The sequence below is a fragment of the Oenanthe melanoleuca genome, unplaced genomic scaffold, assembly GCF_029582105.1.
Source record: "Oenanthe melanoleuca isolate GR-GAL-2019-014 unplaced genomic scaffold, OMel1.0 S201, whole genome shotgun sequence".
Classification (NCBI taxonomy): Eukaryota; Metazoa; Chordata; class Aves; order Passeriformes; family Muscicapidae; genus Oenanthe; species Oenanthe melanoleuca.
This window is the reverse complement of record NW_026612850.1, coordinates 9,977-29,308: the sequence shown is the minus strand read 5'-3', so window position 1 is coordinate 29,308 and position 19,332 is coordinate 9,977. Positions and strand designations below refer to the sequence as shown.

Sequence of the window (19,332 nt, the reverse complement as noted above, 5' to 3'; positions counted from 1 at the left end):
TCCTGGAGAGATCTCCTAAAGCTGGAACATCCCAATGCCTACAGACTCTGTGAGTACATTCTCTGATTCTCTCTTGTGTGGAGCAGCCAGAGGTGCCCAGGGCTGTCCTGCAGAGCAGGGTCCTGCAGCCCAGGGCGCTGTGCTGGGGCAGGGACTCTGCTGCCTGCCAGGGACAGCTCTCAGCCAGCCCTGGGAGCTGCTCACAGCACTGGAGGACAAGGTCTGGGTGGATGGAAACAGCTGGTAAGGCTTGGAAGTGCTCTCCTTGTGTGGTGAGGATGCTGCATTGTTCAGGGCTGCTCCCAGCATGGCATTTAACTCGAGAAGGTTTCCAAGTAGATTATACAGGGAGCGTAGTGAGGCAGGGACGGCATAAAAGGGAAAATCTTGCTTTTTTAATCTGCTGCTGTGGGTTGCCTTGTTGGGAAATTGCATATAGATATTAATCTCTCTGATCAGGCTGGGAAAAAAAAAAATCTCAGATCTCAATAAACCAGCACAGGTCAGGAATCATCACAGAGTCTATTACAGGCAGAATCAGTGCCGCTTTTCCCACCTCCTCAGGGTTGCTGTGAAATTGCCATGAGAGCCTGCAGAAGCAGCACTGGCCATGGGCAGTGCCCTGGGCTGGGAGGGGTCTGCAGTGCAGACCTGAGCCCCCACGGCTAGGCTGGGCTTTGGCAGCACTGGCAGGGCCCAGCCCTGGGCACAGGGAAGCAGCTTCTGGCAGGGACAGCCCCAGGCAGTGGAGCCCTGGGCAGGCAGTGGGGGGAAAGAGCCACCAAGCTGGGCTGGGATATTTAAAGTCCTCTGCAAACCAAACTATTCCATGATTACTTTATTTACAGTTTTTCATGCAAAGACACTGCGAATGTCCAACAGCAGCTCCATCAGCCACTTCCTCCTGCTGCCACTGGCAGACACGCAGGCAGCTGCAGCTCCTGCACTTCTGCCTCTTCCTGGGCATCTCCCTGGCTGCCCTCCTGGGCAACGGCCTCATCATCAGCGCCGTAGCCTGCGGCCACCACCTGCACACCCCCATGTTCTTCTTCCTGCTCAACCTGGCCCTCACTGACCTGGGCTGCATCTGCACCACTGTGCCCAAAGCCATGCACAATTCCCTCTGGGACACCAGGAACATCTCCTACTCAGGATGTGCTGCACAGCTCTTTATGCTTTTCTTCTTCCTTGGATCAGAGCTTGCCCTCCTGACCATCATGTGCTACGACCGCTACGTGTCCATCTGCAAACCCCTGCACTACGGGACCCTCCTGGGCAGCAGAGCTTGTGCCCACATGGCAGCAGCTGCCTGGGCCAGTGCCTTTCTCTATTCTCTGCTGCACACAGCCAATACATTTTCCCTGCCCCTGTGCCATGGCAATGCCCTGGGGCAGTTCATCTGTGAAATCCCACAGATCCTCAAGCTTTCCTGCTCCAAATCCTACTTCAGGGAACTTGGGCTCCTTGCTGTTAGTGCCTGTTTAGCATTTGGTTGTTTTGTGTTCATTGTTTCCTCCTATGTGCAGATCTTCAGGGCTGTGCTGAGGATCCCCTCTGAGCAGGGACGGCACAAAGCCTTTTCCACCTGCCTCCCTCACCTGGCTGTGGTCTCCCTGTTTATCAGCACTGCTATATTTTCCTACCTGAAGCCCTCCTCCATCTCCTCCCCATCCCTGGATCTGTCCCTGTCAGTTCTGTACTCGGTGGTGCCTCCAGCCCTGAACCCCTTCATCTACAGCCTGAGGAACCAGGAGCTCAAAGCTGCAGTGTGGACACTGATGACAGGATGCTTTCAGGAACATTAAACTGCTGGCTAATTTCTGAAAATCACATGTAATAAAAGTCATATTTGATACTTCTTGGTTTCATTGTGGGGTTATTTTTCCTTTGTTTTAGTTTTATCATAATGTCCTTTAAAAAGCCACAGTGTGTTCCATTCCTCATTTTATTTCTCTCCCTCTCCCCTGTGGCCACAAAATGTGTCAATGAAGGGCTGCAATCTTCGGGGCTTTACACAAACTGAAGGATTGCTCTCCCAGCAAAGTTTTCTCCAGAGATGCCCCTTTTGTTCCCTTCTCTGGAGCTGCAGCAGCAATGTCAGTGTGCAGAGCTGGGGCAGATCAGTGCTGGCACAGCAGCTGTGCCCAGCAGCAGCAGCAGCAGCAGCAGCACTTGGTGTTGCCAGTGCTGCTCCTGTGCCACTGCCCCGCTGCCCTCCTGCCCCTCGTGTTGCTGCAGGGCCTGAGTGCTCTCGGGGCCAGGCACAGCCCTGGGGGTGGCAGTGCTGGGGCTGCAGCAGGGACAGGCCATGGGCACTGCTGGGGCAGCGCTGACGCCTCAGGCCAGGGCCTGGGGGCTCCAGGCTCCTTGGTCAGGCTCTCTCCCCAGCACTTAGCCAGGCCAATGCTGAGCAGAGAAAACCCCCGTGAGCAGCCTCAGGCTGGCCGTGGGCAGGCTGGGGGCAAACAGCATGGCTGGTGCTCTGCAAGGTCCCTGCAAGGGGGAGACCCTGGCAAGGAGCAGCAGAGCAGGGGCTGATCCATCCCCACTGCGCTGGACAGCCCAGGGCAGCATCCCAGAGCGTCCTCATGCACCTGCCAACAACATCCCCCCTCTGCAGCCCTGGCCTCTCCCCCAGCTCACACAGGTGCCGCATCCTTGCAGGCACAGACACGGCAGCACTGGCTCAGGAGCCCCTGTTTGCACTGCACAGAGCAGGCGTCAGCACCCCCATGGTGCTGCTGTGGGGAGATGGAGCTGAGTGAGCACAAATGCCATCAGCCCCTGGGGCCAGCAAGGGCTGGGGATGGGAGGGAAACCACTCAGGTTTGTCGTGGCCTCTGCAGTCAGCCAGAAAGTTTGTTCCTATGAGCTGTGAGTTTCCTGTCCCACTGCAGACATCATTGCTTAGAGTCAGGGCTCACTGGCAGCCACCCCCAAACTGCCCATAGCATTTTCCTTGGGTTCACCTTTGCTTTCTTTACTTTTCCCTGGTCCAGATTTCTTCCTATTTCCCATCTCTGTTCAAACCCCTTCAAACAGCCCATCCCTGCTTGCCTTTCCTCTCTAGACCCACTCCCCATTTCATTTCCTGAGCTGGCAACATGGGAATGTCCCTTGGGGAGCAGGATCAAAGTGCTTCAGGAATTGTCTGCAGGCTCCTGCAGTGCCTCGTGCTGCTCCCTTGCCAGAGACACCACAGGCCAGGGGGGCACATCTGGGCTGGTGTGTCTGGGTGTGGGGCTCCCTGTTCTGGGCAGTGAGGAGGGACTGGAGAGGCTCTGCAGGACTGACAGGATGGGCTTTGGGGCTGTGAGGAGAAGCTGAGGGACCTGGGCTGCTGGACCTTCTGAAGAGGAGGCCCAGGGCCCATCCTGCAGCTGCTCCAAGGGTGGTTTCAGAGAATCCCAGAATCAGCAGGGCTGGAAAAGACCTTGGAGATCATAATGTTCAACCCGTGCCCTGATACCACCTGGTCTCCCCTGCGTCCCCTCCATGATAAACATCCCCAGCTCCCTCAGCCACTCCTCACAGGATTCATGTTCCTGACCCCTCACCAACCTTGTTACCCTTTTCTGGACACACTCCAGCACCTCCATGTCTGTCTTAAATTAGGGAGGTCCAGAACATAGTTAGGACTATGGTTAAGGTCGAGCCTCAGCTCTGCTGCACATGGGAAGAATCACTGCCCTGGTCCTGCTGGCCACACCATTTATAATCCAGGCCATTGAATGACAATGGCATCCAGGTTCCATTGGCATTCTTGTCCACCTGGGCATACTGCTGGCTCATGTCCAGCCTGCTGTCCATCCGTGTCTCCAGGTCCCTTTCTGACTGGCCGCTCTCCTGCCACTCTGTCCCCCATCCTGTAGTGTAACAGGCATTTTTGTGGCCAAAGTTCATGATCTAGCACTTGGACTTTTTAAACCTCACCTTGTTGGATTTGGGCCCTGGATCCAGCCTGTCCAGATCCATATGCAGAGCCTTTCTACCCTCCAGTAAATCCACATTCGCACCCAGCTTGGTGTCACCATGGCTTTATGAGACCTCCCAGTGTCACAATGTCCATTTAGTTCCCTGGGGCCCCTTGGTGTTACAAAGTAATTTGGATCCTTAGGAATTACAGTGTGAAAATGGCACTTTGATCCCCCAAGGCCCTGCAGTGCCACAATGGATCCTTGGTTCCATGAGGTCTCACAGTGCAGCAATGCTCTCCTTGGTTCCACAGTGTCACAATGGTCTCTTGGTCCCAAGGGGCACCACGGTGTCAAACATGTTTCCTTCATTCCAGGAGTCCCTGAGGAGCAGCACTGGCCCCTTGGTTCCATGGACCCTGCAGTGTCACAATGGCCCCATCATCACACGAGGTCCTGCTCTGTCACAATGCTCTGCATGGTCCCACAAGGCCCTGCAGGGTGTAAGAGTCCATCTAAAAGCCTCTCGTTTGCTCTGCCCAACGACCCTCGCCTCAGGCCTAAGAAGACCCCTCAAACTGCAGTTTAAAGGCGCTGGCCAGGGATGGGAGGAACGCCAAGCCATTGTTCGCAGGTGGTGCCCATCGGACCAGGACTGGTTTCTCAGGAGACTGGTTTACGGATAGTCACGGTGCACTGAACTGTGTTTAGTCGACAAGGCTCCCACAGGTGCGAGAACAATGAACTGGTCAGAGATGGAGTGCCCTGTGTTTGTTTCATCGACAAGGACTCGCTTGGCCTTGTTGTGGATTTGTTCCCCCCACGGAACCCAAAGTGTACCTGAAAGTCCTCACCTGTTTGGCCAGTCGCCCGACACCTTGGAAAAGAGTATAATAGACACCCTCAAACTAAAGACCCCCGAGATCTCCCTGGACGCCAACAGACATTTATTGGCTGGTTCCACGAGGATCGTCTGCCCGTCTGGTAGCTATAATCCCAACCCGTTTTCTCTCTCTCTGTCTCTCTCTCTCTCTCCGTCCCACTATCGCATTTTGTTGGCACTAAATAAAAGCGCATCTTTTGCAAAAGTAAGCTGGTTTTGTCTCCTGCTGTGTCTTTTGCGCTTTGAGATCCCTAAAAGAACCTATCAGGACTCTGCATGTGGTATGGACCCTGACAATTAATTGGCGTAATCGGCAGGATTCCCTGAGACTGGAGGGGTTGGGGGTTTTCTGTGCACTTTGTACCAGGGGAAGACCTGTGCCATTTCAGCCGCACCCAGCCTGTCAGTACCGTAAGGACTGAACAGTGTTGGAAAGCAAGGGAGGTGGTATTGGGTTCTTCCCACAATCTGCACACAGACCCAGATGGAGAATCAACTCCATTTCAGTTATCGGAGAATTTTTGTAAAGGATCTCAACTGTACAAAAGATGGGACTTGTGTTTTTTATGTGTATGTGCTGTTGAGCTGCTTGTTGTAGTTGAGGAGAGAACCTCCCAGGCAGTTTTTGTCCCCTAACCGAGGCAGGGAAGAAAGGGGATTGTCCTCAGCTAAAGGCTGGGTGTTTGTTGTTTTAGGCCCCTAACCCAGGCAGGGAAGAAAGGGGTTGTCCTCAGCTAAAGGCTGGGTGTTTCTTGTTTTGGACCCCTAACCCAGGCAGGGAAGAAAGGGGATTGTCCTCAGATAAAGGCTGGGTGTTTGTTGTTTTGTTGGTGACTACTTGGGATTGCGAAGAGACAAGCTGTTTTGTAACTAAGGTAGTACCTCCCAAGTAGTGTGGTTTCTTCACCCGCTCCAGGGATGAGAAGGGAAACACAGTTTTAGCTATGCTTTTTGTGTAACTTTAAGTGTGCCTCCCTGAGAGTGGTTTTAGTCGCTTCGTAAAAATGTCTGAAGAAGATAAAAATGCTTTTTATGCTTTGCTAGCTAAGTACAAAGCCAGACCCTCCCAAGGGGGAGAAGATTGGGCATACAGTAACTGGTTTAATTTAGAAAATGTGATTGATAGGATACATTCTTTGCAACATGAAACAAAATTCAAACTGGGCAAAAATAAGACCATTCTCTGCTCAGTTTTGGGGGCCTGTCTTACGGCAGCTATAGAAACTCGCTTTACGTGAAAAAGTGAAGAAAGAGCAATTATTGACTCCCTACAAAATTTAGTGGAAATTTTGCAAAAACAATTAGATGAAGAAAGGAATGACAATCATGCTTTGAGAGATGAGATTCATTCTTTAAGAGATGAGAATCATTCTTTAAGAGCTGCCCTAAGACAAGAACACACCAACACTTTAAAACACACTGATTTGCCAAAAGAAATAGAAGAGAAAGAAACTAATCAAATATATCCTCAAAAAGAACTAACTCTGATGAAAAATAATGGAGAATATTGCTGCCCTAGCTTGAGACCTTTGGTTAAAACAGAATACAGTTTTATCAATGATGAGAATTTTGACCAAGAAATAACCACTACAAAAATCCTGTACACTGCTACTAAATTATCAGAAGAAGCAGCTAGTGGGTACTGGGGACATGGGACTTTCTTAACAACAGAAGTCAAACGTAACTTATGGTCCCCACCTCAGTGTGCAGTTTATTGGGCAGCAGGGCTTAACCCTTTGGAAAGGGGAGACCTTGTAGCTTTAGTTGGTACTCCTGATCAACTCCTAGAAAACATTCACAAAGCTGCCTGCTTGCAAATTATACATGAAATAAAACTCACTGTTGGCCATAAATCACCTATGCAATTACCTGTAAATGTAAAACAATACCCTCCTCCTTCTAGTGCCAAAGAAGGGCTCAAACTGGTTATACAGGACTTGCAAAACTCCCCTGTATGGCCAAACCAAAATCCCAAACCTGACAATGGGGCTGTTTATCAATATACTGATGATACCCTTGTGGGAAGAAATGAAATAGAAGTAGTGGGGGATACCCAACAAAAAATAATCTCCCATTTGGAAAGCCCTAACTTGCAAATTGCCTCAGAGAAAATGCAAACACCTTCTCAGGAAGTGAAGTTTTTGAAGACAGCCACTACTGGGACTGCCCCCCCTGGCGGGGTGGCCCAGAAATTCTCAGTAACAGAAGGAACTGTAAAAAATCTGGCAATAACAGAAACTGAGAGCTTGGGTAGCAGCTATAACAAACCTGTCTTGGTAATTAAAATAGCCTCTGCTCTCTCCCCCAAACAATCTTTGTTCACTAATTTTTTGTTCACTAATATTGTTTCTGCTGAACAAATTATTGCTGGGGGACGGGGTGGCTCTTGGGGTGGGTTGCCGATGGTTATTTAGAATGTTTTCCAGCTTGAAGCGAGGAGTGCCTCCTTTGTCTGCAACTACACTGACTCTTATCCTGTGTTTAAAGGAGGTACAGAGTCGTTCCCTTTTTGGCAGCAAATTATTGGGAAGTTAACAGAATTCCAGTCTGCATTACATGATAAATAGTTCCATCATTTTAGCCTCCTGCCTCTTTGTGGCAGATTCTGTTGTGTTTACTTTTCACAGAATAATACCATGGAACATGAAGATTAATTGCTGAATCCCTCATCAAACCTGTATACAGTTACAGCACAGGACCTTACAGCTGTGTTATATTTTGTGAAGATTCAAAATCAAAATTGAACTGTTGTACAATTTTCCTATGAAATTATGTGTGGTAAAAACAATATAAAATACTGAGGGGAACTTGGTGTTAATGTTATAACACCTACTACCAACCACCGGTTATACTGAGCCTGAAAATCTTTAAAATTGGATCTTAGGTAATTTGGTAAACTAGCCAACAACAAATATTGTTTAAATTGGCATGGTCTTTTAAACAAATCAAATTGCCAATGCAAAACCAGGAGGATCCTCTCAAGAAACAAACAAGAGACATAACCGGTGTTGTGGGAACAAGATTGGGAATTTTGAATAGTATTGATTTAGAAGTATTAATGAATAAATTGGCTAACATTTCTTTAGCTCTCTGCTGTATCCAGGTTCAATTGTGGATGCAGTCAGTTGCTGCCTTAATTATACGAGAAGTGGAGGAAGCCACTTTTCCTACTGAAATTCGGAGAATAATTTGGAATAATGTTCATGATTTTGAAAAAGAATTCCAATCCTAGTGAAACTACTACCCTAGCATAAGCACAGCAACAGCCTTTGCACTGACCATATGTAATGTTTCATTACATTCAATATTCCCTCTCATTGCATTAAGGCTGAATCATGACGGAGCTATTCTCTATCCTTTTGAGCATAGAGAATGGTCCTGTCAAATTGGCGAAAAGTAACAAACTATTAATTTGGAAACTTACATTGTCTGGAAACAACAAGGGTTTATCTGTAAAAGTAATGCAATAAGAGCTCAAGATATTTGCTTAGACATAGATCAGAATGTCTGTAACTTTGAAAGTTATCCAAAGGAGCTATTGGGGTGTATGAGCAATGGGTGTGCATGCTTAAGAACTGCTTGTGATTTAGTGTTTGTAGAAAATGTAGCAGTGGATTTAAAAAAATCATTCACATTTTTTGTGTTTGTATGATTGGTATTATTCGTTTTAAATAATGTTAAGTTTTTTATTTGAAAATGGTTTTAATAAAACAATTGTTTTAATCAATTTTGTTAAACGTATTATAATCAATGTTGATTTACTTTAATTTTTAATTGTTTGAAAGTTATTTTATTTATTTGTATTAATTTTGATTGTTCAAAAGTTTTCAACTAATATGATTGTGATTTGTTTGAAAAATTGTTTTTTAATTTATTATGATTGTGATTTGTTGTGAAAATTGTTTTTCAATCAATTTGTTGTGATTATTTTGCTCTATTATCTTTGTGTTTATTTCTTTCCTTTTCCTTTCCTTTTCCCTCTCTCTCTCTGATCCCTAATTTTTCTGTACCTACTTTCTGGAATATGCTACCAATGACGGGTCCTGAAGATGCCACAACGTCACAAAATCACGCTGATGGAGTTTTCTCGGCGACGCTCGTTGGTCATGGGGTGGTGTGAGAGTCCGTCTGAAAGCCTCTCGTTTGTTCTGCCCAACGACCCTCGCCTGAGGCCTAAAGAACTGCAGTTTAAAGGTGCTGGCCAGGGATGAGAGGAATGACAAGTGACTGTTCTCAGGTGGTGCCCATTCCAACCAGGGCCAGTTTGCTCCTACGCAGGCTACTTGTGTCCACCTGTTTCTTGGAGCAACGATCTCCACATGAAATAGTCCATAAATCTTCCCACCTTTTGGCCAGTCGCCCGACGCCTTGGAAAAGACTATAAAAGACACCCTAAAACTAAAAATCCTTGAGATCTCCCTGGACAGCAACGGACATCTATTGGCTGCTTCCACGAGGATCGTCTGCCCGTCTGGTAGCTATAATCCCAAACCCTTTTATCTCTCTCTGTCTCTCTCTGTCTCTCTCTCTCTCTGAATCTCTTTCGCATTTTGTTGGCACTGAATAAAAGTGCATCTTTTGCAAAAGTAAACTGGTTTTGTCCCCTGCTGTGTCTTTTGCGCTTTGAGATCCCTAAAAGAACCTATCAGGACTCTGCATGTGGTGTGGACCCTGACAGGATGTTTATGTGAAGAAGAGGAGGCTCAGGGGAGACAAAGTGGTTTCAGGGCACAGATTGGACTTGATGATCTCCAAAGTCTTTTCCAGCCCTGCTAAATTCTGCGATTCTCTGAAACCACCACTGGACCAGTTCCAGGATGAGCCTTGGGCCTCCTCTTCAGAAAGTCCAGCAGCACAGGTCCATCAGCTTCACCTCACAGTCCCTGAAGTCCATCCTGTCAGTCCTGCAGAGCCTCTCCAGCCCCTCCTCATTGCTCATTGCTTCAGCCATGCTGTTTGCCCCCAGCCTGCCCACGGCCAGCCTGGGGCTGCTCACGGGGGTTTTCTCTGCTCAGCATTGGCCTGGCCAAGTGCTCTGGAGAGAGCCTGGCCAAGGAGCCTGGAGCCCCCAGGCCCTGGCCTGAGGCGTCAGCGCTGCCCCAGCAGTGCCCATGGCCTGTCCCTGCTGCAGCCCCGGCACTGCCACCCCCAGGGCTGTGCCCGGCCCCGAGAGCACTCAGGCCCTGCAGCAACACGAGGGGCAGGAGGGCAGCGGGGCAGTGGCACGGGAGCAGCACTGGCAACACCAAGTGCTGCTGCTGCTGCTGGGCACAGCTGCTGTGCCAGCACTGATCTGCCCCAGCTCTGCACACAGACATTGCTGCTGCAGCTCCAGAGAAGGGAACTAATTTGGCATCTCTGTAGAAATCTTCGCTGGGAGATCTTTTATTTCATTGAAAGCCACTGAAGGCATAGCTGCTTTTTGATAAAGTCTGTGGCCATAGGGAAGATGGAGAGAAAAGGATATTTCTTAGTGGATAATATTAAAAAACTGAAACAAAGAAAAAAAACACCAACAAACTCACAAGCAGACACAAGAACAATTATTGTATTAAAAGTGATTTACAGAAATTAGCCAGCAGTTTAATGTTTTTGAAATTTTCCTGTCACCAGTCTCCACACTGCAGCCTTGATCTCCTGATTCCTCAGGCTGTAGATGAGGGGGTTCAGGGCTGGAGGCACCACTGAGTACAGAATTGACAGGGACAGATCCAGGGATGGGGAGGAGATGGATTTCGGCTTCAGATAGGCAAGTGACGAAGTGCTGCTGAAGAGGGAGAGCACAGCCAGGTGAGGGAGGCAGGTGGAAAAGGCTTTGTGCCGTCCCTGCTCACAGGGGATCCTCAGCACAGCCCTGAAGATCTGCACATAGGAGAAAACAATGAACACAAAACAGCCAAATACTGAACAAACACTAACAAAAATGAGCCCAAGTTCCCTGAGGTTGGAGTCTAAGCAGGAGAGCTTGAGGATATGTGGGATTTCACAGAAGAACCCACCCAGGCCATTACCCTGGCACAGTGGCAAGGAAAATGTATTGGCTGTGTGCAGCAGAGCATGGAGAAAGGCACTGGCCCAGGCAGCTGCTGCCATGTGGGCACAAGCTCTGCTGCCCAGGAGGGTCCCGTAGTGCAGGGGTTTGCAGATGGACACGTAGCGGTCGTAGCACATGATGGTCAGTAGATAGTACTCTGCTGAGATGAAGAACAGAAAGAAAAACACCTGTGCAGCACATCCAGCGTAGGAGATGTTCCTGGTGTCCCAGAGGGAATTGTGCATGGCTTTGGGCACAGTGGTGCAGATGCAGCCCAGGTCAGTGAGGGCCAGGTTGAGCAGGAAGAAGAACATGGGGGTGTGCAGGTGGTGGCCGCAGGCTACGGCGCTGATGATGAGGCCGTTGCCCAGGAGGGCAGCCAGGGAGATGCCCAGGAAGAGGCAGAAGTGCAGGAGCTGCAGCTGCTGTGTTTCTGCCCATGGCAGCAGGAGGAAGTGGCTGATGGAGCTGCTGTTGGACATTTGTTGTGGCTGGACCTTGGGATCTGTAAGAAAAATAATCATGGAATAATTCGGTTTGGAAAGGACTTTAAATATCCCAGCCCAGCTTGGTGGCACTTTCACCCCACTGTCTCCCCAGGGCTCTGCTGCCTGGAGCTGTCCCTGCCAGCACCTCCTTCCCTGTGCCCAGGGCTGGGCCCTGCCAATGCTGCTGTCCTGGGTTGGTGTTATGTCTGCTCCTCTCCCGCCCCCACACCTTGCTGTCTGCATGGAGCTGCCACCGGTTCCCTTTCTCCCCCCTGGGGGGGTGGTGCCCCGGGGCTGGGCTTGCTTGGCTTGCCCTGCTGCTGCTGCTGCTGCTGCTGCTGCTGCTGCTGCTTGCTGCGCTAGCTACCCCGGCCGCTGCTTTTGCCCTATTGCTTCTGCCTGCTGCTGCCCCGGCTCTGTCCCGGCTGCTGCCTTCCCCTTCCCCCTTCTCTCCTTCAGCTCCAAGATCTGTACCGGCTCCGGACGGGACCTGAGCATCAGAGACTGCCTCCGGAGCCTGCCCAAGAAGCTTCTCGCCCTTCCCAGCAGCGACCGTCTCTCACTTCGGTGAAAACAGTTCTTTTGTCATCTGGGATTGTACTCTCCTGTTGCTGGGAAGTGTTTTTTTCTTGTGTTTGTTAATAAACAAGTTTTTTCCACTTTTCCCCCCGAGTAAAATTCTCTCCGAGCCCAGTGGGGGGGAGGAATTGTGAGGGGGGTTTAGTCTGGGGGGCTCCTTTGGAGGCTTTTCCCCAGTTTTGTCCTAAACTTGGACAAATAATTTGGTGGCCCGTACGGGGAGCCGAAGAAAGTGGAAAAAACTGTGTAACTCTATATAATGGTGTTTGGAATGGATTTCAGTATGTGGTTCTGGATACTGGGTTTTTTTGAGGTTTTAATGCCTCTTTGGTCTCTGGGGTTATTTTCCTGCCCGGAAATAGCTCCAGTACTGTCTCTTATGTGTAGTTTTTATACTAGAGGGATAATGACCAAAATATTGATTGGACTGGGCTTGGTTGCAATGGCTTGTAAGAGGTTTATGAAAATGCTGGAATCGGTTCCAGGGATATCTTCTGGATCCTGGTTATGGATATGTATCCAGTTTATTAGAGGAGAAGCAGGGGAGGAGGCTTTTCAGCCTTTGCTTCCCTTTGTCTCCTCTGAATTTTTTACCTCGTTATTAGGATATGTGCAGTTCTCCTTTAGTATTAAAGAGATCATCTTCCTGACGTTTAATGTTGTAAGCTTCCTCTACACAGTTTACAGTTTATATAAAATCAGGGCTGAGATTTCTAGAGGTGCTGGTGCGACTCCTGATTTAGCAGCAGGACAAAGTGTGAGGAGTCCTGAGTGGTGTGGAAAATGGCAGGACCTGGGCCAGATGTTAAAGGAATTTTCTGATCCTATGGTTTGGGATTTTTCACATGAGCAAATTCAGAACCCGGCTGAGGTGGTAAAATATGTGAAAGAGAAATGCCACAATAGCTCCAGGAAAAAAAAGATTACTGCAGTGAGCTGGGCACTGGCGTATGCTTATCATACCCTGTTAGATAGTGGAGAACAACAAACAAAGGAAAGAGAACAGGGAGATAACACAGCTACTATGCCAGCTACTCAGGCTGTAGTTAGCACCCCAGGCCCGAGGACAGGGATGAAATTAGAAAGCAAGCTTCAACCAATGGCTGTGGCTACCAGTACAAGGAGTGGGAAGTGCACCAAGAAGACCGATCGGCCAGTGGAGGATGATGATGAGGATGCAGGAGAAGGACCTTCAACACCTCCTGATGTAAAATCAAGAGTTAAAACCACTGGTGTGAGATCAGAAACTAATAATGAGTCTCTGTCCTTAAAAGATCTTCGGGGTTTAAGAAAGGATTATACAAGACAGCCCGATGAATCCATAATTAGTTGGCTGGTTCGGCTTTGGGATGCCGCAGGCGAGGCTACCATCTTAGATGGCACTGAGGTGAGACACCTGGGATCCCTGTCTCATGATCCGGTCATCGATCAAGGTATGATGAGGGAGGCTAACCCTCAAAGCCTCTGGGCACGTGTTTTAGACAGCGTAGCACAAAGATATCTGTGTGCCGATGATCTGTATATGCAGCAGACCAAGTGGAAAACCATAGAGCAAGGGATCCAATGTCTGAGGGAGATGGCAGTGGCAGAGATCATTTTTTCAGATGATGTAACAACTAGGAACCCAGACCTGGTACCATGCACCCCTGTAATGTGGAGGAAGCTGGTGCGACTCGGGCCATCTGAATATGCGTCTGCTCTGGCAATAATGAAGCGGGAAGAGGTATATGAAACGGTGCTGGACATGGCGAAGAAGCTCTGGGCATACGCGGATGCTGTGCATGGCCCAACCCATGCCAGAATCGCCGCCGTGGAAACACGCTTGCAGAACTTAGAGGACAAGATAGAGGAAAATCATAAGAGGCTCAGGGAGGAAATTAAGGAGGACCTCCTCCAAATTTCAGCCGTGCAAATTGGACGTCCTGGCAACCAACGTAGACGTTCTCCCGATGGGGAGAGGAGGTACACTCCCCGGGCCGAGCTATGGTTTTTCCTGCAGGATTCTGGAGAGAACATGAGGAGATGGGATGGAAAGCCTACGGCTGCTCTGGCACGACGGGTGAGGGAGTTGAAGGAAGGCAAGATTGAAAGCGGAAGTTCCATCCGAAGGAGAGCCGCTCCTGTTGCCCGTACCCAAAGTGCCAAATATGACAGTGATAATGACATGTCTGACCCTCTCGAAGGAACTTCTAAGATGCATGCCCCAGGGAAGAAAGATAAACAGGCTTAGAGGGGCCCTGCCTCTAGCCAGGGTGAGGCGAGGGAAAATCGTGTCTTTTGGACTGTGTGGATTCGGTGGCCTGGCACATCGAAACCACAGAAGTACCGAGCTTTAGTTGATACAGGTGCCCAATGTACGATAATTCCATCAAGATATGTGGGGGAAGAATCCGTTTCCATCGCTGGTGTAACAGGTGGCTCGCAGGACTTCACCCTGGTGGAAGCTGAAGTGAGTTTAACTGGAAGGGAATGGAAGAAACATCTTGTTGTGACTGGTCCAGAGGCCCCATGCATTTTGGGCATAGATTACCTTCGGAGCGGGTATTTTAAGGATCCAAAAGGCCTGAAGTGGGCATTCGGGATAGCGGCTGTAATGGCAGAACACATACGCCAATTGAACACCCTGCCTGGACTGGCTGAGAATCCCATTACAGTAGGACTGCTGAAAGGAGAAGACCAACGAGTACCGATTGCCACTTCAATAGTACATCGCCGGCAATATAGAACAACTCGAGATGCTGTGATCCCAATCCACAAGATGATCCGTGAGCTGGAGAGCCAAGGAGTGGTGAGCAAAGCCCACTCACCCTTCAACAGTCCCATCTGGCCTGTGCGAAAATCTAATGGAGAATGGAGACTGACTGTGGACTATCGTGCCTTGAATGAAGTGACTCCACCGCTGAGCGCTGCCGTGCCAGACATGCTGGAGCTGCAGTACGAGCTGGAGTCCAAGGCAGCAAGGTGGTATGCCACCATTGACATCGCCAATGCGTTTTTCTCCATTCCTCTGGCCGCAGAGTGCAGGCCTCAGTTTGCTTTCACCTGGAGGGGCGTGCAGTACACCTGGAATCGACTGCCCCAGGGGTGGAAACACAGTCCCACCATCTGTCATGGACTGATCCAGGCTGCACTGGAAAAGGGTGAGGCTCCGGAACATCTACAATATATTGATGACATCATCGTATGGGGGAACACAGCAGCAGAAGTGTTTGAGAAAGGAGAGAAAATTATCCAAATCCTCCTGGAAGCCGGCTTCGCCATCAAGAAGAGTAAGGTTAAGGGACCTGCACGTGAGATCCAGTTCCTGGGAGTGAAGTGGCAAGATGGACGGCGTCAGATTCCTACTGATGTCATTAACAAAATTACAGCTATGTCCCCACCTACCAACAAGAAAGAGACCCAAGCTTTCCTAGGTGCCATAGGCTTTTGGAGAATGCACATCCCTGAGTACAGCCAAATTGTAAGCCCTCTTTACCAGGTCACTCACAAGAAGAACGATTTCCACTGGGGCCCTGAACAACAGCAAGCTTTTGCCCAGATCAAGCAGGAGATCGCTCATGCAGTGGCCCTTGGCCCAGTCAGGACGGGACCAGAGGTAAAGAATGTGCTCTACTCTGCAGCCGGGAACCATGGTCTGTCCTGGAGCCTTTGGCAGAAGGTGCCTGGTGAGACCCGAGGCCGACCCCTGGGATTTTGGAGCAGAAGTTACAGAGGGTCTGAAGGCAATTACACCCCAATGGAGAAGGAAATTTTGGCCGCCTATGAGGGAGTCCAAGCCGCCTCAGAAGTCATTGGTACGGAAGCACAGCTTCTCCTGGCACCCCGACTACCAGTGCTGGGGTGGATGTTCAGCGGAAAGGTTCCCTCAACCCACCATGCCACCAGTGCCACATGGAGCAAGTGGATTGCCCTCATCACTCAGCGTGCCAGAATCGGGAAACTAAATCGTCCTGGGATTCTGGAAATAATTACAAACTGGCCCGAAGGTGAAAGTTTCGGTGTCGCGGATGAAGAAGAAGAACCAGTGACACGGGCTGAAGAAGCTCCACCATACAACGAGCTACCGGCAGAGGAAACACGCTATGCTCTATTCACTGATGGCTCCTGTCGCGTTGTGGGAATGAACCGGAGATGGAAAGCGGCTGTATGGAGCCCCACACGACGGGTTGCAGAGGCCACTGAAGGAGAGGGTGGATCCAGTCAATTCGCCGAACTCAAAGCTGTCCAACTGGCCCTTAACATCGCAGAGAGAGAGAAATGGCCGAAACTCTATTTATACACTGATTCCTGGGTGGTAGCCAATGCTCTGTGGGGATGGTTGAAGAAATGGAAAAAGGCGAACTGGCAGCGCAGAGGAAAACCAATTTGGGCTGCTGAAGAGTGGAAAGACTCGATTCGATTAGAGAAACTACCTGTAAAAGTTCGCCATGTAGATGCCCATGTCCCCAGAAAGAGAGCCAATGAGGAGCAGCAACATAATCAGCAAGTAGATCAAGCTGCAAGGATAGGGGTGTCGAAGATAGACTTAGATTGGGAACACAAGGGAGAATTGTTCCTGGCTCGATGGGCCCATGATGCCTCGGGTCATCAGGGCAGAGATGCCACCTACAAGTGGGCACGAGACCGAGGGGTGGATCTAACCATGGACAGCATCTCCCAGGTTATCCACGACTGTGACACGTGCGCTGCCATTAAGCAGGCCAAGCGGGTGAAGCCCCTCTGGTATGGGGGGCGGTGGTCCAAGTATAAGTATGGAGAGGCCTGGCAGATTGACTACATCACACTGCCTCAGACCCGCCAAGGCAAGCGCTATGTCCTGACCATGGTGGAAGCCACAACTGGATGGTTAGAGATGTACCCAGTGTCTCATGCTACAGCCCGCAACACCATCCTGGGCCTGGAAAAGCAGGTCCTGTGGAGGCATGGAACCCCTGAGAGAATTGAGTCAGACAATGGGACTCATTTTAAGAACAATCTCATTAACACCTGGGCTAGAGAACATGGCATTGAGTGGGTGTACCACATCCCTTACCATGCAACAGCTGCAGGTAAAGTGGAAAGGTACAATGGATTACTGAAAACCACCTTGAAGGCATTAGGTGGGGGGTCTTTTAAGAACTGGGAACAACATCTAGCAAAGGCTACTTGGTTAGTTAACACCAGAGGTTCCATCAACCGAGCAGGTCCTGCCCAGTCTGACTCCCTTAATATAGTGGATGGAGATAAAGTCCCAGTGGCCCATGTCAGAGGTCTGTTAGGAAAGGCAGTATGGGTTAATCCTGCCTCGGGTACAGGCAAACCCATTCGTGGGATTGTCTTTGCTCAAGGACCAGGATGCACATGGTGGATAATGCAGGAAGATGGAACAACACGGTGTGTACCACAGGGAGAACTGATTGTAGGATGAGACAGAAAGACATATGTAAGTGTTGAAGGTCTGAGTAAGTGAAATGAGAGGAAATGTGTAAGTGATGAAGGTTTGCGGAAGTCGGATGAAAGCTTTTACGTTGTAGTGAGTAGGTGTATATCCCAATCGTGTGTAACGTTCACGATGTGGGATAAGGGGTGGAATGTCCTGGGTTGGTGTTATGTCTGCTCCTCTCCCGCCCCCACACCTTGCTGTCTGCATGGAGCTGCCACCGGTGCCCTTTCTCCCCCCTGGGGGGGTGGTGCCCCGGGGCTGGGCTTGCTTGGCTTGCGCTGCTGCTGCTGCTGCTGCTGCTGCTGCTGCTGCTGCTTGCTGCGCTAGCTACCCCGGCCGCTGCTTTTGCCCTATTGCTTCTGCCTGCTGCTGCCCCGGCTCTGTCCCGGCTGCTGCCTTCCCCTTCCCCCTTCTCTCCTTCAGCTCCAAGATCTGTACCGGCTCCGGACGGGACCTGAGCATCAGAGACTGCCTCCGGAGCCTGCCCAAGAAGCTTCTCGCCCTTCCCAGCAGCGACCGTCTCTCACTTCGGTGAAAACAGTTCTTTTGTCATCTGGGATTGTACTCTCCTGTTGCTGGGAAGTGTTTTTTTCTTGTGTTTGTTAATAAACAAGTTTTTTCCACTTTTCCCCCCGAGTAAAATTCTCTCCGAGCCCAGTGGGGGGGAGGAATTGTGAGGGGGGTTTAGTCTGGGGGGCTCCTTTGGAGGCTTTTCCCCAGTTTTGTCCTAAACTTGGACAGCTGCCTGAGCCCAGCCCAGCCCTGGGGGCTCAGCTCTGCCCTGCAGACCCCTCCCAGAACAGGGCACTGCCCAGGGGCAGCTCTGCCCCTGCAGTTTCTGATGGCAATATCAGAGCAACCCTGAGGAAGCTGGAAATTCAACACTGACGCTGCCTGTAAGGGGCCCTGATTTCTGTCACTGCCTGGTTTATTGAGATTGGAGAGAGAATATTTTCTTTTTCTCGATCTGAACTCAGAGATTAATATCAGTGTTCATTTTCCCATCCTGGCATCCCTGAGCAGGAGATTAAAAAAATCTGGATATTCCCTTTAAAGCAGCCCCTCTCTCCCTTGCTGTGCTCCCTGTATAATGGAAATATTCTGGAGTTAAATGTCATGCCGGGAGCAGTCCTGAACAATGCAGCATCCTCACCACACAAGGAGAACACTACCAAGCCATACAAGCTCTTTCCTTCCACCCAGACTTTGTCCCCTGTGCTGTGAGCAGCTCCCAGGGCTGGCTCAGAGCTGTCCCTGGCAGGCAGCAGAGTCCCTGCCCTAGCACAGAGCCCTGGGCTGCAGGACCCTGCTCTGCAGGACAGCCCTGGGCACCTCTGGCTGCTCCACACAAGAGAGAATCAGAGAATGTACTCACAGAGTCTGTAGGCATTGGGATGTTCCAGCTTTAGGAGATCTCTCCAGGAGCTGCAGGTGCATTGTCCTGCAGCCAGAGGCTTCCTGTGTCAAGGGCTGGGAGTGATTCTGCCCCACTCACTTCTGAGCATCTTCCCAGTCCTGACAGATTGAAGCTCTCTGTGCCTCTGTGCTGTGCCTGGGGTGGCTGCAGGCAGAGCCCCAGCTCTGCTGGGCTGTGAGAAGAGCTGCTCAGCAAGAGAAATGTGTTTTTGAAGCTCTTCTGGGTTTCCAGCATCTCCTTCTGTGCCAGGAGCCCAGCCCAGTTTAGCAGCACAGACACAGCTCAAAGAATATAATTACCCTCTTGGGGGCTTGTTCTGAGGCCCTGAATATCAGTCCCTCTGAGGGAGGTGAAGAAACCTCTCAAGACCTCCAAATTAGAATCAAACTCCAAAGTTTCTTGAAGTTTTAATGGGTCCCACTTAGGGACTGAGAAAGTGTCTCCAGATTCCAGTTAGGGCAGGAAATTGGAGGCAGAGGTTGCAGGTGGGGACAAAGAGAAGCCAAGTCTTGGTGCCCTGGGGCACAGCAGGGTCTGTGCCACCAAGGGCTGTGAGGAGACACCTTGTCCTGAGCCACTGGGGCCTCCTGACACA

At 50.2% G+C, this 19,332-nt stretch overlaps 2 protein-coding genes across 2 annotated transcripts; one reads left to right on the top strand and one right to left on the bottom strand.

Moving 5' to 3' along the window:
* The first annotated feature begins 1,142 nt into the window (after window positions 1–1,142).
* Window positions 1,143–1,818, top strand: LOC130266763 (olfactory receptor 14J1-like). Its single transcript, XM_056516020.1, has one exon. The coding sequence runs from the start codon at window positions 1,173–1,175 to the stop codon at window positions 1,803–1,805; it is 633 nt and encodes a 210-aa protein (XP_056371995.1). The 5' UTR covers window positions 1,143–1,172; the 3' UTR covers window positions 1,806–1,818.
* An 8,527-nt stretch (window positions 1,819–10,345) lies between these two features.
* On the bottom strand, window positions 10,346–18,909 carry LOC130266762 (olfactory receptor 14A16-like). Its single transcript, XM_056516019.1, has 3 exons — window positions 18,696–18,909; window positions 11,020–11,336; window positions 10,346–10,659 (listed from the first exon to the last, which is right to left on the bottom strand). Exons 2-3 carry the CDS (start codon window positions 11,311–11,313, stop codon window positions 10,381–10,383), a joined length of 573 nt encoding a protein of 190 aa, XP_056371994.1. The 5' UTR covers window positions 11,314–11,336; window positions 18,696–18,909; the 3' UTR covers window positions 10,346–10,380.
* Between the last annotated feature and the right edge of the window lie 423 nt (window positions 18,910–19,332).

Excerpts from the sequence above, each read along its gene's own strand:
- LOC130266763 (XM_056516020.1), top strand. The coding sequence starts at position 1,173 with ATGCTTTTCTTCTTCCTTGGATCAGAGCTTGCCCTCCTGACCATCATG.
- LOC130266762 (XM_056516019.1), bottom strand. The coding sequence starts at position 11,313 with ATGTCCAACAGCAGCTCCATCAGCCACTTCCTCCTGCTGCCATGGGCA. Across the intron at positions 10,660-11,019 it reads ACGCTGGATGTGCTGCACAG|ATCTTCAGGGCTGTGCTGAG; the intron begins GTGTTTTTCTTT and ends TCCTATGTGCAG.